The sequence below is a fragment of the Polypterus senegalus genome, chromosome 8 (genome assembly GCF_016835505.1).
Source record: "Polypterus senegalus isolate Bchr_013 chromosome 8, ASM1683550v1, whole genome shotgun sequence".
Classification (NCBI taxonomy): Eukaryota; Metazoa; Chordata; class Cladistia; order Polypteriformes; family Polypteridae; genus Polypterus; species Polypterus senegalus.
The window spans coordinates 88,841,905-88,857,679 of record NC_053161.1 but is presented as its reverse complement, the minus strand read 5'-3'; the positions used below and the strand labels follow the sequence as shown (position 1 = coordinate 88,857,679).

General features: G+C 37.2%; 1 protein-coding gene across 1 annotated transcript in view; it reads left to right on the top strand.

The window, feature by feature from the left end:
- cttnbp2 (cortactin binding protein 2) overlaps window positions 1-15,775 on the top strand; it is a 247,184-nt gene that overhangs the window by 22,723 nt on the left and 208,686 nt on the right. Inside the window, exon 2 of the mRNA XM_039761402.1 lies at window positions 779-886. Coding sequence (XP_039617336.1) covers window positions 779-886 — 108 coding nt within the window. The remainder of the gene's footprint in view (window positions 1-778; window positions 887-15,775) is intronic.

Genomic DNA, 15,775 nt, shown 5'->3' with positions numbered 1-15,775 from the left:
ATTAGTATAGTCATTTGCGCCAATCATTGCAAATGCAACCTAAATAAAATTTAAAAAATGAAACATCGATATTGAGTTTATTCCTGGATCTGCACTCCAGTCCACCTCAACAACTAACGCTACATTTCCAGCATAAGAAGTGTATTGGGGACTTCATTAACCTTGTGTATTACAAAATCTATCAATAATGTTAGCATATAATGCAGGTGCAGCTCCCATCCCTTGTGGCCTCTGTTGTTAAGAGCTTTCACTGTAGAGCATTTTCCATTTTCAAAAAGGTTCAATAGTTTAATGGTATTACATGCCTCCGTATCCGTATTACTTAGTATTTGTACATATTATACACAACAAATTTTTAAAAATTACCATGCATTTTGTATCTAAATGGCTAATTTAAAGCATGTTACCTTTAAAAGGTATTTTCTGTTGATTCTGTGACTGTTTTTATGACTGATGAGAAATATGACCACAAACCTATGTATTGGACCAGTTTTATATTAAGATACTTAGGTAAAGGTTGCTTGGAAACTGCACAAATATATGAAATTTCCAGTGTGTTACAGATAAAGCATTTTTTAAAAAATGTTATTTCTGGATGAATGCTTCTTAAGCAGATTCAGCGTGTCACCATGTCAGCTCTGAATTTTTGTTCGCCGCTTGTTTTTGATTCTGAATTATTCCTCTGAGTAACCCAAGCTAAAATGTTGTCATTTTTTAAACATCCAAGTGACAACCTCCAAGCGTACCTTTAATTCTCCAATGTGTTTTTATTTTTCAGAAATGTGAATTTAATATGGATAATCTGAGCAAAGCAGAATTGCTGACATTTCTAAGTATTATGGAAGGAGAACTGGAAGCCAGGGATTTGGTGATTGAAGCTTTGCGGGTGAGTTCACATTAATTTTTTTTTCATTGCTAACTTTAATTGTAGATCAGGTTTGATTTTCTTCATTGTTGGCTTTTCAGGGTTGTAAAAATATTAGATAGGGCTTTTGTAGACAAAAAGAATTAAGATAGATTTTTTACTATTCTCAATTTAATACTTTTCTTTTTTCTGATAGAAATATGTGTTATAGTGATTGTGTGTTTTGAATTTTTAAACATCCTGTCAGATCTTCCTGCTTTCTTCTTATGGGACTTATCTTCAGTGAACAACTAATGCAGGCTACGTAATATGTCACATCTCAGTGTGTGTTTTGTTTTTGTTTCTTCACACTTTACACTTCACATAGCATACATGGATACACAAACAGAAATCCAGCCACCCTTTTTTTCTGATCTGTCTTAATCCAGGATTGCTAAGGCCATAGCCCAACTGAACATGGCTAATTTAGAGCGGCTTGTCAACCTAACTTCCATCTTTGTAATGCTGGTGGAAAACTAGAGAAAATCTACACAGCAGTGGGTAAAATGTGCACACATTGGCAAGTTGCCATTTGAGTGTAAAACTCCAAAGCTACCAGGCAGAAGCTCCAGTTATGGCACTACTATCCCACCGCTGTCCAAAATCATTACCAACATCTAGTTTGTTGCAATGTGTATTTTGTTATCTTGTACTGTAGATATGAGTAGCTGGTGATGGTACTAACTATAAAAGATTCTGTATTAAAAATAATGAATTGATTAATGTGAAATCTCAGTTACTTGTTAACAAGTCTTGGTTATCCTATTATATCGTTTATGTGATTGAGCCATTCGGCTTGTTTCAAATGACTCTTTTTTTTTTTTTTTTTGCATTCCCTTGTCACTTGCACTCAGTCAGCCTTGCCATTTTCTTCACACTTAAAATGCCACATCCACTTTCTTCCAGATCTTCAGACTGACGTAGAACAGTGTTCACGCCCCATGATTACGTTTCCCAGAGAACTGCAAATTCCTTGAGAATCTTGTAACAAACCAGCTTGCAGTGCACTTAGAGTCAGCCTTACTAAATGTGAAGTGGCAGAGATCTGCTGCTCTGCTTAAACAGCTGGCTTTTCCTCACTGAGCCTTACATTTAAAGATCCTGCCTCTTGGTAAGACTCCAGCACGCTTACATGAAGTAAGAGTGGTCCACATTTGTAAACCCAATAGTCCTTGCAGCTCTGTGTTCAGGTATACGAGTTTGGCAGTCATCCATTGTACTAAAAAATGTGCTTGTCGCCTGTTCTCCAACACATGATCTCTTTTAGTTTTTGGCTGAAATGTGTAATGCATAAAGAGGCTATAAACAGATGGGAGATGAAGTTACAGAATAATGAATATTCTAAAATAAAGCAGTCAAAAGAAGTGAACTTTAGAAAGGAAAATTATCAGGTATAATGTCACAGGCTGAATTACAGCCAACAAATATAGAATCTGTTTAAGGGACAAAACAAAGAGCAGATTGAGAAAGAGAAGTTCAGTTTACAACAATTTCCAAACCAATAATGACGTGTGTATTAGATTAATTGGTAGCTCTAACTTGGCTCTGTATGTGTAAGTGTAGGAGTGTGCATGATTATGCCCAGATATGGACTTGTGCCAGAGCCGTCTCCAGCTTTGATAGGCTTCAGTTCCTGTGACTCTGAATAAGACTAAGCAGGTTTGATAATGAAAAGATGAATATAGACTGGAAACCTGTGGGGCACTCTGAAAAATCAAGTATTTTTTTGCTCTAATTATTTTTGATTCGTTCATTTAGTCAAAGTGGAAGTCATTTAGGCCAGAGCAGCTGTTGGAGAGTATTAGGAACTTTTGTCTAGCTGTTTAGTTTGAAAGTGCCACCTGTTGAGATACCCAAAGGTGTCATTCTGTTAAAATACTTTCTAATGTATGCTTAAGATTTGAATTAATTCTGTAGTAAATGGATTGAGGGGTGGCAATCATCAGGACCAAATTTTGGACTGTGCACTTACTGCAAAGAAGAAGCAGTTGAGGATTCGAATAATTTAAGAATACCTGTATCAGATGAATACCTTGTGGTCTGTTATAGTAATACTGTTGTCTGCATTACATTTCTGGGGTTGATTAGCCTGCCCCGCTTTCTAATGGTGAGTTAACCTTGTGTCTGTCCTGAACAGAGACAAAGGGCTACAAGACTTCTGAAGGGGTTAAACCCTTCCCCATCATCTTTAAATTTTAAAAATGTATGGTTGAGAATTAACTAGCAATGCTGAGTTTTATTTTCATCTTCAAAATAGTTAAGTATGCTTTAAAATAAAGTTTTGTAAATTCAGTCTGCATAGATACTATAATGGTGTGCAAGGTCAAATTGCTCTATAAATAGCAATGGAGTTACTTTCAATTTGGCAGATTGAGTTACATAAGAGATGTTCAACATGTTCAATGGTTGCAAGGCAAATTGAATGTCTCAGTTTGAATTAATAAAATGCTTCTGCACCTTCCATATCTAAAGGTCATGCAAGCAGTAAAATTAAATGAGCAAAAAAAAAAAAAATAGCATTATCACAGAGCGCTGCTGTATTCTGTTATTTAAAAAAATTAATACTTGTATTATAAGATATTTTTTGTAAGTTAAAAACATTAACTTGCTTGTATTTATTAAGGTTCATTTTCAAGCCTGTAGGGCTTTGCTGTAGTAAGTGTCTGGGCCCACGATACTGCCTAATGGTGTGACTCCAAAGTCATTTACCATTTCTAAGTAATAATATGAGTTTGTATTAAAATAAAAAAACTATATATATATATATATATATATATATATATATATATATATATATTAAAATAACAAGCATTGATGTACTGTAGTGGTCAAAAAGGGGCTCTGCTGTTGATAAGCTAAATTTTGTTTTGAAGACACAAGTCAATGAATGCCATGCCTGTGATTTGTCAGTCATTAAAAAGTGTTGCACGTGCTGTTGGAGGTTCATGTATAAAGTTTCACCCTGTCAGTAAAACGCCTACACATCTACAGAATAATTACATTACAGCATTTGCAGCTGCTCTAATTTTGTGCAACAGAACCATGGAAACCAGATATACATTTTTTTTTGCAGAATGGACGCTTGTGTATTTTATCATTTGTCTCAAGGCAGTTAACGCTAATACACTTATATGATTTTTGTGATAGGTAGTAGAGGAAGTGGGTAGTTTGATTTCTGCCTTGGGAGTTTGCTGTTATATAGTTTGGGACTCTTCTTCAATAAATGTTTGTGTAAATGTCCAATGATTTATTTAAACTTCAATATAGCCCACAGCTTTTTTACATCTTTATTTCTTCAGTAATAGATCCTGTATTAAGTTTGTTCATATTTTAAATTTGAATCACAATGAGGGTGACTATGGTGAGACCTCTTTGAAAGTACATGCTTTTTGGTAAATAACAAAAAGCTGTAGCTTTGATCTATCAGCTGTAACCAAACATACAAACATCATGCTGAATCTCTACTCTTTGTGGTAAGTTTCAACAACTAGTTTTGGGTAATTGGATTTGCCAGATGTTTGACTACCTACCCCCAATGAACTTAACCATATTTTGTTGCACTTCCAACCTTGCATAAACATAAAAACAAAACTTATTGCCTCTCTAACTTGGGACAAACAGACAGTAGCCTCACTTGGCATATATCTGAATATTATATAACTTGGCATTATAACTAAAGTCTTTCTTTTTTACAAAACACCAGAATATTTTCATCAAAAGTCCTGTCTAAAATGTAGCTGGTAACTGTGTTTTTCAGGACGTCTTATGGGTGAGCTTTTTTGCAGCGTTTTAGGAATGTCAAGCAAAATTCTTGATTTGGTGCAATACTAAAAGAGTACCATTTTATCTTTAATACAAATGGAGGTTTTGCTTCTTAGTGCCATTCCTAGATGGGACTGATGTGGAACTGGCCCACTAGAAATGTAGCCAGTGTATTAATTTATTTTATATGCCTTGTTTGCTGTTTATCACTGCAATGACTGAATTTTAACAAGTGCTTTCAATGGCAAATCATGGAAATACATAAGACATGCAATAGTGTATGTGACATACAGTATTTGCACAATTTACAAGAACCACACAACATAAATTACAAGTTACAGTTAATAATAAGCCAGAATGACATAGCTGATAGGGCAGACAAAAGCAGGCTAAACTAGATGCATGCTGAGGATGCAGAATGAGCTGCAAACCTTTAGGGTCACTAAAATATAAGAAGCCAACCATCCACCCAGGTCGAGGGAGAAAACAGTAACTATTTAGAGTTAGCAGACAGACATTTCTTAAGAAAGTACACTGGGCGCAAATGATGGTACTTCCTATTTTTCTTGTGTGCACAACAAGCCCTTTATTTGATGGTATTCATTGCCTGGCTAGGAAATATGTCTCTTAAAGAGCTTTCTCTATAGCGTTAAACAGGACTAGGAAACAGACTATCATATCCATTTCCCTAGAAAAGTGGTTAGCATTTCATACATTTATTTATTCATCCATCCATCCATTATCCTATATCCTAACTACAGGGTTAGAGGTGTCTGCTGGAGCCAATCCCAGCCAACACAGGGCGCAAGGCAGGAAACAAACCCCAGGCAGGGCGCCAGCACACCGCAGGGCACACACACACACACACACACACACCAAGCACACACTAGGGACAATTTAGAATCTACAATGCACCAAACCTGCATGTCTTTGGACTGCGGGAGGAAACTGGAGTAACCGGAGGAAACTCACGCAGACACGGGGAGAACATGCAAACTCATTTACTTATTTATTCCGGTAATATTTATTCCTATGCTTAACAAAGAAAAGCAAATTAAAATTAGATAAGAATACAAATGCATAAAGAAAGTGCTTTACAAGAAGTCGCAGAAGGAGTTACTGCAAAGAAAAGCAAATTAAAATGAGATAAGAATAACAATGCATAAATAGTATACAAAAAATAAATACCAGTAATGCATACTCACATAAGATAGAAATGTAATATTAGAACTATAATACAAAAGAAAACTAAAACAACATGGAGGATGTAAAACATGAGGCCACACCATCTTAAACTGTCACCCTCTTACTAGTATGCAGAATATATGATTTTGAATTTTTGTAAAATCATAATAAAGTTAAATTCCTTTAGTTAACTTTCTTATTCTGAGTAAGTTGCTTATTCTAGTATATTCTGACTCTATATATGTCATGGTTGGAATATATCCCATTTTGAACATTGTCTTGCAAGAAAGTCAGTCAAATATGTAGAGTATATATACTGTATATATTATGATACAATATAAAACCTTAACATATTTAATAGGTGGACTGGTTATTAATCTCTAAATTGTCAGATAGTTTCTTAATGTTATTCCTGTATTGGATATTCAAAAGACATATTTTTCTTGTAAAAAAATATATTCATTAGACTAAAACACTGCTCTGTTTGATACTATATTTGTGTTGATTGCTAAACTACAATGATGATGTATCTTAGATCTGTTTAAATATATTTTTTGGCAAATTAATATTTGAATGAATTCTTTCTTTACACTGAAGCCTTACCCCTCTCTCTTTGCGAGGCTGGCTCCATCACATTTCCATCTGAGACTCTATTTACAAGGATTTAGATTTCTATTAATTGCTTTGAGAATATTCTATCAGGGTTGCAAACAGTCATCCTTTGCTAATGCATTTTATATTCCTTGTAGTCCAATGGCTTCTTAACACATGGATAGTTTACATCATTTTGTGAAGGGAGATAAACGAGAGTGTTTTTTTTTTTCAGCAGGGCATTCTGTGAACTGTTGAATCGAACACAATTCTCAATAGACATCTGGCAGTGCTGTCAAGAACGTTATATAGTGCCATCATATAATGGTACTTAGTTTTTACATTCTCATTTCTGAATGTTTATGTTTTGTATTTAAATGCGGACAAGAAAAATCAATTTGAAATCTGTTTTATGCTTGTAATGATTAGGACAAAAAAATAAAAGGAAGCAGTTCTGCCTTAGCTGGCACAATCTGCCAATGCTGACATTCTTTAAAGCGCAGGAGTTTCCCACATCCAATTACACAGCCGACTGATGCCATTAAACTAATCACGTATCATGTTGCATTGTTTACCAAGGAAACCAGTCCTTCTGTTAACCCTGGGTGTGTGTTACAGCTGCACACTTTAAAATGTCCTGCTTAGTATACCTTTTGTGAAAATATTCCTGCTTTGTTCATAATGAATCTAGAATCTAGTAGCTGAGAAAAATTGCTCTACCTAGAAGAGAATGATGTAGGGATTTTAACAAAACATTATTATTTTAGTTATAAGTTTAGACCTGCTTTATTTCCTTAAGTGGTGTTTAATTGGGTATTTTTAATCTTTTTGGTGAAGTTAACTGTAAAGAGCAGAGGGTATTTATTTAGAGCAAGATAAGAGTTCTGTTTCTGAGAGGCTGTGTGGGCTGAGATGTATCCTGGGACAAATTCAATTATTTGTTTATTCACAGCTGATAATATAGTCATGTTATTATAAGCATCTAGTCTAAAGTAGGATTGTGTTTCATATATGCAGAATTGAGTTCAGATATTATATCTCACTAAGGTGGTTTTGACTGGAGCACTGAGTTACTTTAATGTAAAGTATTTTAAGTTTTTTTCCTCAAAATATAACAATATTCTATAGTGTTTTGTACACAGTTGTTTCACAAGTGTATTTAAAATGGTTCATCATTTAATAAATTGAATTAGCTGTGCTTCTTTGTTCAGGAACAGGTTGTGAAGTTCCACAAGGCACAACTTGTGCAGAGAAAGGTCTGTACTTAGTGAACTACCAGCGGAGTTCAAGAAAGGTGCCGAAACAGGCATATCAGAAAGCTCAAGTTCTTTGTCAAGAACTGGCAGCCAGTGACATAAATCAGATCCACTCTGGTGGAAATTGCCAAATGAAGAAGGTGTATTCACATTGGTCTAAGAAACAGAAACACAGAACATTGAGGGATAGGTAGGGTAACAAAAACACATGGATTCTTGGTGAAGGATGTCAACGATGCAGAATGGTGGTAATGCTCTGTCTCTATAGTACATATTGGGTCCCCTGATACAAGTAAACCCAGGTTTGAATGATATAAAATATCAATGCAGATTAGATAAGTTAAGGTAGATTTTTCCAGATGGTCTTTTTCAATAATATAATGCTGTAAGGCACAAGGCCAGGAAAGTCCTGGAATTGTTCCAGGTCATGACAGTGAACTGAGGAACCTTATCACCTGATCTTAATCTAATTAAGCATCTATGGGATGAGGTGGTTTGAGCGATTTGGAGAAAACCTCAACTGACAGTTAATTTATAACAACTGTTGGACACAATGGAGTCAATGTGGGCCAGCATCTGTGTGCCATACACTGACACCTTGTTGAGTTCATGGCCTGAAAAATTCAAGCTCTTCAGTGGCTCAGTTGAGGACTATTTGCTATTAATCAGATCTACCTAATAAAGGGTGCTCTCCTTCTGTTTTACCATATGTCTCATCGTTTTATCATTGAAAAGTTACTTTTTTGGTAGATGCCGATTTTTACATTTAGCACAGTTATATGTACAGCAAATCTTTTTTTTATTATTTTCAGTGAGTAATGTTTTTTCAGTTGCCTATTGACAGAAGTAGAATTATGTCTGTTCAAAGCCCCATTTTAAAATATTACTCAAATTGCAATACTTGCTTGGTTGATCACCTAGGACCTCATGTATAACGTGTAGAATTCACACTGTAACATGTCGTACGGACAAAAGCGTAAATGTGCTTATGCACAAAAAAATGCAGATGCATAAATCTGTGCAAACGCCAACTTCCACGTTCTTCCGTTACATAAATCCCGGTCAGCGTGCACGCAACTGCTGTCCCACCCCACATCCTCCCAGAATTACACCTCTTTGAATATGCAAATCAATATAAATAGCCCTTAAGCTCAGCGTTCTGTGAAAAGGCAATGGCAAAAGCATGGGGGGAAATAGAATTTCAGCGAAAATCAAGTGGAGGCAAAGAAAAAGTACTATTTGTTGGTTTGAACAGTGGTATAAACAACAAAAGGAAGTTGATCGAGTGGCATAGAGCGTCGGAGAAACTCGAAAGCTCAAGTCCCTGTGAAAAGGCGAGTCATAGCCCACCGTCTGAGTGTCATATGAAAGCTTATTAGGGTACAGAGAAAAAAAAAATAGGCAAACAGTGGGAAAAAGTATGAAATGTCAACTTTAATCTCTAAATTTCCACTTTAATCACATCGTTTATTTTGTTATTAAAGTAGAACATCATAAACTTCATCCTAAAATCGTTTAATTTACTAGTTTCTCAAATCCCATCGTAACTAAAGTAGCATGTTAAATGCTTTGTTTTGTATTTGATCTTCTATGTGCTCTATGTGTATGAATCACTACGTGCTTCTTAAACGGGCTTTCTCTTCCTCCGACAGGACACATAATCCATTACATTTGTGATATTACAGCTCTCTGAATAATTAAAATACTGAGATGTATACTTGATATCATTTTCATGATGATAGGAGTTAAAGCATGTTATTACACATGGGAACATGGTGGCACAGTGATTGTTTATGCCTCACGCAAGATAATTGCTGCGTCATATGCTACCTTCGATGAAATAATTTATTGTAGCAGTACTGTCTCTTTCAAATGTACTAACCCCCAATTCCTGTCCTTACTTTTCTTTCTCGAAATACAGAGCTGTGTGGCGATTAGGTAATAGACGTTAAGCCATCTGTAAGCTTAGAATGCAGGTTCTTCAAAACTTTTAAGGAACGTTGAAATATCTTCGTAGTACATGTTAAATTTATCCTATTCATCGAGTGTCGCGCCAGTCCCAGCAAGAATATAGCGAGAGGCAGGAACAATACGTGAATGGAGCGCCAGCTCCTTGCTAGAGCTGTGACACCATGTCCTCACATGTTTATTTATTAACAATATAGATTATTTAAATTAAGTTAAAGTTTTATTTTGCTGCATTTCATCTTTAAATATGCATTTTATAAAGTGGCTCAGGTTGTGTAATATTATAACTGTAATGCAAGTTTACAGTGAGGTAATTGTACTTATAAGTACAAACAGTTCTACAAGGAGCGCTTGATGGACTGATTGAGTGCGTTTATAGTTCTTGGGATTAAACTGTTTCTGAACCGCGAGGAAAGGCTCTGAAGCGTTTGCCATATGAGAGCAGTTCAATAGACAGCATGGCTGAGGTAGCATGTGCTTGATGCTGTATACCGATAATTCTCTTTGCGATCAGCTGCTGTACAGATGTGATTCCCCACTCAGATACAGTGATATAAATACTCTGAGTGGTGCAGTGAGAGTAATATGGAAAAGGATGATCTGATGTGGCAGCCCCTAACGGGAGCAGCTGAAAGAAGAAGAAGAAGGTGCAGTGAGAGTAACAGTGCTAAAGCAGCTATTGTATTTAGAATAGTTTGACCATGCTGTGGACCATTATATTGTTACAGGTTAATTACAATCAGATGCATTAAACTAATAAACAATATGCGGTTAATTTCAGTGTATTTATAAAGCCGCGTCAGGGATGTGGATCTAAAAAAGAAAGAGAAACCACACTGGAACAGTAGCACTGCTTTGACGCTGGGTGCTGCCAGTCTGCAAAACTGAGCGCAGAACTTGCGTATGCCAGGGTATGAGCTACCGTGGAAATGTGCGTGGCTTTATGCCAAGTTTAGGTTTTATACATTGCGATTTGAGTTTGGAAATGTTTGTACGCAACATTTTTGTGGTTATGCACCATTTATACATAATGTGATGTTTAGTTTAAGAACCTGTCAAGTTGCACAGGAGATACTGCTGAGTTCTCCATTGTTTAAAGCTGTCCTATTGCACATTTCTATTGAGAGAGGTGGCATAGTGGCAAAGTGATTACCTCTGCTTTCTCACTGTTCCTGCATCCTAGGTATAAATCCCAGCACCCAGTCATTGTTGTAATGGTGTTTGCAGGCTCTTGTCAAATATATACAGATTTTTATCAGAATAATCTGATTCTCCTCAAGATTGCCAAAGTTAGGCTTATTAACAATTTAACATTATTTTGGGGGCAGATTGGTGCTCTGTTTAGGTCTGATTCCAGTATTGTACCAGATATAGCTGGCCACCAGTGACCCTGAATGGAATTAAGTGGGTTTGATAATGTTATTTATGGTGAAAGTTTAAGACACATTATGTTTATTTTTATATGACTTTTACTGTAGTTTATGCCTAAATTTTTGAAATATATAGAATGTTATTGAACATTTGAATGAGGCGGGAGGACTGTCATGTAAACTTAGATGTTCTTAGTCATTTCTACCTGCTATTTTCAGTGTTACATTCAAATTCAGGTTTAAATTCAATTTATTGTCATGTGTACAGAGTCATTCTTTGCTTGCAATATGTTGCTGCTCTCTGAAGCCATGGTCAGCTAATACTACCAGTAAAATGTGAATGTTATCCTCAAGTCATCAGATTCTTCCTTTTCCAGAGTTTACAAATAGACACTGACAAAGATGAGGGAGTGACCCAAGGTCGAAGACTGCGACATGCCACATTAGGTTAATCTTTGAGGCTTGTATGCATGCCATTCTGAGAGTTCCATTGCGATAAATGTTAAAGTGAAATACCACAATATGGCACTGACTGCGAGAGATCCCAGTGAGCCTTGCTGCCAGGTGTATCAAAGAGCTCATTTAGTGGAGCCATTCACAGTCACCAACTGTCTATGTCAATGGGATAAACTACCACAGACCCAAGTCATCTTTATAAAAAAAGGGTTCACAACTTCACAATACTTAATATTGCTATAGACAATCTACAACACTAAGAAACTTTGAGAAAACTGACTGCATCAAAAGAAGTCTGCTTAAGATAAACTTGTGGATTTAAGCAGGAACAGCAAGCGTTATGATTAAGTAAAATTATTTATATTTTTTAATTTAATAGTCAACAATAGGCCAAGTAACTTTGAATGTTTGTGGATGATAGGTTCAACTGCTTTGACAAAACCAACCTTTAAAAATGGCAGAAGGTAAAATAATAGAAAATCATTAAAATCATCACTGAAACATCAATGTGCCTGCCTACTATCATGAAAGCTGTGTGTATGTTTGCTGACATTCATTTTCTTAGTTATTAACACTGACAAGTAATTCTGGAATACAGATTGTGGAAGTGGATGACCTAACCAAAGATGAAGGATTGCCTTCCGTCAAAAACCATAATTAGAAAGTAGAAGGACAAGGCAGCCCACAGACATGTCACAATTTTCTTATTTTGCAAAGATCCCTTAGTTCCAGTGGAGTGACTGAAATTTCTTCCAAACATTCTGCTTGGATTACAGCATGTTTTTTTTTAAAATAATATAATCCTCCAAGAAGAATAATATTACTAGAGGGCTAAAATATGTACAGGGATTACTGTGTATTCAGTGTGTATTATAGTGAATTATTTCACTTATTGATAATTTATTTTGTATAGGTGTTGTGGCCCTTATTCAGAATAACATCTTTATCCAGCTTTCCCTAACATGGTGCATGCTGCAATTCAATAGGTTAACGGTACTGTCTCTTGGGAGTAATTCAAACTATTTTTGTCTGAAATTCATACAGACTTAATTCTTCCAATTGTCGTGCATTTTAAGACTGATTTCGAAATGCAGAAACGGCAACAGTGCAAGTGATATTGTAACTCTGGCTCTTCCACGTACTACAGTGTATTTCCAACTTCAGCATATAGAAACTTTCTAACCTTTTTGAATGCAGCTTTAATCGGTTGTAGCTTATAACATAAAAATAAAGTAGCACAACATTAGTAAAGCTGTATATTTACTGCATATTATATCAGTTTTATTCATGGGACAAATAAAGTACTATCTGCCTTTCTGTCTACCCAGTATAAAATGAAAACAAGGTGTTTAAAACATGTGATTGTACTACTTATTGGCTTAAATTAGATTTAATTACTTAATTTAATTATTTAATTCAGTTGCTCATTTAAGTGATGTCACAGTGGTCTCTACTGCTTTTGGGGTCAAACTAGAGCCAAATTTCCTATAACTTTCCAAAAATATGAAGATTAGATTGACTGGAGATTCTAAATTGGCTAAATATAAGCGGGTGCTCATTTAAAAAGGGGGACCGGAGGGTGTGTTCCAACTATAGAGGGATCACACTCCTCAGCCTCCCTCGGATTCAGGAGGAACAGTGTGGTTTTCGTCCTGGTCGCGGAACAGTGGACCAGCTCTTCACCCTTAGCAGAGTCCTGGAGGGTGCATGGGAGTTTGCCCGACCGGTCTACATGTGTTTTGTGGACTTGGAAAAGGCATTCGACCGTGTCCCTCGGGGAATCCTGTGGGGGGTGCTCCGGGAGTATGGGGTACGGACCCCTGATAAGAGCTGTTCGGTCTCTGTACAACCGGTGTCAGAGCTTGGTCCGCATTGCCGGCAGTAAGTCGAGCCCGTTTCCAGTCAGAGTTGGACTCCGCCAGGGCTGCCCTTTGTCACCGATTCTGTTCATAACTTTTATGGACAGAATTTCTAGGCGCAGCCAGGGTGTTGAAGGGGTCCGGTTTGGTGGACTCAGGATTGGGTCACTGCTTTTTGCAGATGATGTTGTCCTGTTTGCTTCATCAGGCCGTGATCTTCAGCTCTCTCTGGATCGGTTCGCAGCTGAGTGTGAAGCGGCTGGGATGAGAATCAGCACCTCCAAATCCGAGCATGGTCCTCAGCCGGAAAAGGGTGGAGTGCCCTCTCAGGGTTGGGGAAGAGATCCTGCCCCAAGTGGAGGAGTTCAAGTATCTCGGGGTCTTGTTCACAAGTGAGGGAAGAATGGAGCGTGAGATCGACAGGCGGATCGGTGCGGCATCCGCAGTGATGCGGGCTCTGCATCGGTCTGTCGTGGTGAAAAAGGAGCTGAGCCGTAAGGCAAAGCTCTCAATTTACCAGTCGATCTACGCTCCTACCCTCACCTATGGTCATGAGCTATGGGTAGTGACTGAAAGAACGAGATCGCGAATACAAGCGGCTGAAATGAGTTTCCTCCGCAGGGTGTCTGGGCTTTCCCTTAAAGATAGGGTGAGAAGCTCAGTCATCCGGGAGGGGCTCAGAGTAGAGCCGCTGCTCCTCCGCATCGAGAGGAGTCAGATGAGGTGGCTCGGGCATCTGATCAGGATGCCTCCTGGACGCCTCCCTGGTGAGGTGTTCCGGGCACGTCCAACCAGGAGGAGGCCCCGGGGAAGACCCAGGACACGCTGGAGGGACTATGTCTCCCGGCTGGCCTGGGAACGCCTTGGGATTCTCCCGGAAGAGCTGGAAGAAGTGGCCGGGAGAGGGAAGTCTGGGCCTCTCTGCTTAAGCTGCTGCCCCCGCGACCCGACCTCGGATAAGCGGAAGAGGATGGATGGATGGATGGATGCTCATGAGTATGCCCTGTAATGAGCAGGTGTACTGTCTACAACTGGTTCCAAACTTCCTCCCTGAACTCCAAAATCAGAATATGATAATGGAGGGACAGTTGTTATTTTAAATAATTTCACACACTTTGGACTTAACATCTTAAAATCTCTCTGTTTAGCATAAGCAGAATCCTTTAGAGTATCCTGTAAATGTAAAATTGCACACATATGTGGTTTTGTGACATGGGGAGACTCAGCCACTGCCTGACATTTCCGTACTCTGCCTGGAAGTGTAATGCTGAGAGCTGTATTGATTGTTTCAGTTCTGATTGCTAAACTGGACATGCAGGCAGTGGCTGGCTTTGTAGTTATGATTTGTTGGGTGAACCATTCTATCTTATTAATAATGAGACATACAAAGGAAATATGCACTATAGGAAGTGGGAAGCAGCAACAAGACAAATGCTTTTGATTTTCTGTCCATATTTATTAGGTTATAGCTATGTCACTTCATTCATTAAGCTATTTTTAAATAGTGCAGATAATCATGTGCTAGACTTATGAAGTGTTTTCCCCATTGATATACATAAGTATATCTTTTAATGTTACTTTTTGTGTGAGCATCATCTGACAGATTAAAGACTCCACTTTAAAAGAATGTTAGGGAAAAACATTTTTTGCATATGCTTGCAATTTTATAATGTCATGAATTTTTAACAGCCAGCAAAATCTTGGAAGATGTGATGACGTTGGTCTTAAATTAAAGGAGACTGAGCAATGAAATAAGATGCAAGCTTTGTCCATTTTGTTACCCTGTGCAGTTGGAGCCTGTGTGTGAAATCTAGTGCTTTGCCAGCATGTAAAAATAAAGCCAGCACTTGTGTTATAATCTGCTTTTGGTGATGCACAGTGCATTATTATCTTGCAATATAATCTGCTTATTTGCTTTTTAGAGTTGATTATGATGGTGTTCACTTTAAAAGTGCTACATAATATATAGATTGATCGATTTTTGTCTCATCAAGTATTTATTACAATAATTTGTTTTGGTCCGTATCTCTTGACATTGATGAATTAATAATGAGTTAACCAATCAACTAATATTTTATACAGTGCACCACAACTGAGCAGTTTATAAAATTCAAAGCAAACGGATATAAGTTATGCATCATATAAGGAATGCAGTAATTTTAATATGTGAAGAAAGTATATTTTCTAAAATATTATGTGCCTAGCAGCTAATTGAGTTAATTTCATGAATGCAACAAGTATGTGTAAAGGAAAGTGAGATATTAACATTGCTGCTGTAGTATTCCATTGATCCCAGTAGAGTTTTGTGTTTTTAATAAAATTATATTTCTAAACAAACTTTTGGAGATTCGAAAGACAAAATAATTAAGGTATGCTAACTGTTGAGTAGTTTTGATGCAGTTGACTTTGCTCAGCAAATAACAA